The sequence below is a fragment of the Microtus ochrogaster genome (genome assembly GCF_000317375.1).
Source record: "Microtus ochrogaster isolate Prairie Vole_2 chromosome 14 unlocalized genomic scaffold, MicOch1.0 chr14_random_3, whole genome shotgun sequence".
NCBI lineage: Eukaryota > Metazoa > Chordata > Mammalia > Rodentia > Cricetidae > Microtus > Microtus ochrogaster.
Window position 1 is genome coordinate 394,885 of NW_004949098.1, and position 853 is coordinate 395,737.

The 853-nt window shown below is 44.2% G+C and overlaps 1 protein-coding gene across 2 annotated transcripts in view; it reads right to left on the reverse strand.

Moving 5' to 3' along the window:
* Positions 1-254: 254 nt before the first annotated feature.
* Bola3 (bolA family member 3) overlaps positions 255-853 on the reverse strand; it is an 8,546-nt gene continuing 7,947 nt past the window's right edge. For both annotated transcript variants that reach the window (XM_005364659.2, XM_013352840.2), the window contains one exon: positions 255-509. In XM_005364659.2, the coding sequence (XP_005364716.1) occupies positions 444-509 (66 nt within the window). In that variant the 3' untranslated portion in view covers positions 255-443. The remainder of the gene's footprint in view (positions 510-853) is intronic.

Below are 853 nucleotides of genomic sequence, written 5' to 3' on the forward strand. Positions count from 1 at the left end.
AGTTCCTTATTCTTGGAGAAGTAGAGGAGGGAAAATTTTTAAACTTCTTTATAGAACCAAGAAATCTAGGGTCAGGTGTGGTGACACACCTTTCTTCCAAGCAGCAGAGAGGCAGAGCCAGAAACTATTATCTCTGTTAGTAGTTCCAGGCCAGCCAGGGCTACACAGTGAGACTCCGTGTCCAGTAGCAGGATGAACCATTGCGAAAGGAGGACATGGCTTCTGGAAGGGGCCTGAAGCATGACTCATGCCTGTTGTGAGCAATAGGTATCTGTGGTCTTTAATTAACTTCTAAATAGATAACATACCTCCTATAATTATAATACATAAATGTCTATGAACAAAAATAGATACATTTTTTTGGTAGGGATTCTTCTGGAAGATGGCTGTGGCGAAGTGCACTCAAGGTTTCAAGCATCAGCAGTCACGTGACTGGGGCGCCGTCAGCACTTGGGGACAGAAGTAAATATCCGAAGGCCGTGCATCCCCTTGATCTCTTCTTTTAGTGCCTGAGGAAGAGATGTCACAGTCAGTTCTTGTGTCTTGCCGTTGGCTACAGAGTGTTCTACACAGCTGTCTGAAGGATACTTTGCACATGTTTTATTATGCAATTTTTCCCTTCAAAACATTTTTTTGCCTATGTTTGTGTGGTGTGTGTATGTGTGCATGCTTGCATGTGTGTGGGTGCACTGTGTCCATGTGGTGTGTGTATGTGTGCATGTTTGCATGTGTGTGGGTGTACATGTGTATGTGTGCATGCTTGCATGTGTGTGGTATACATGTGTGTATGTGTGCATGCTTGCATATGTGTGGGTGTACATGTGTGTATGTGTGCATGCTTGCATGTGTGTGG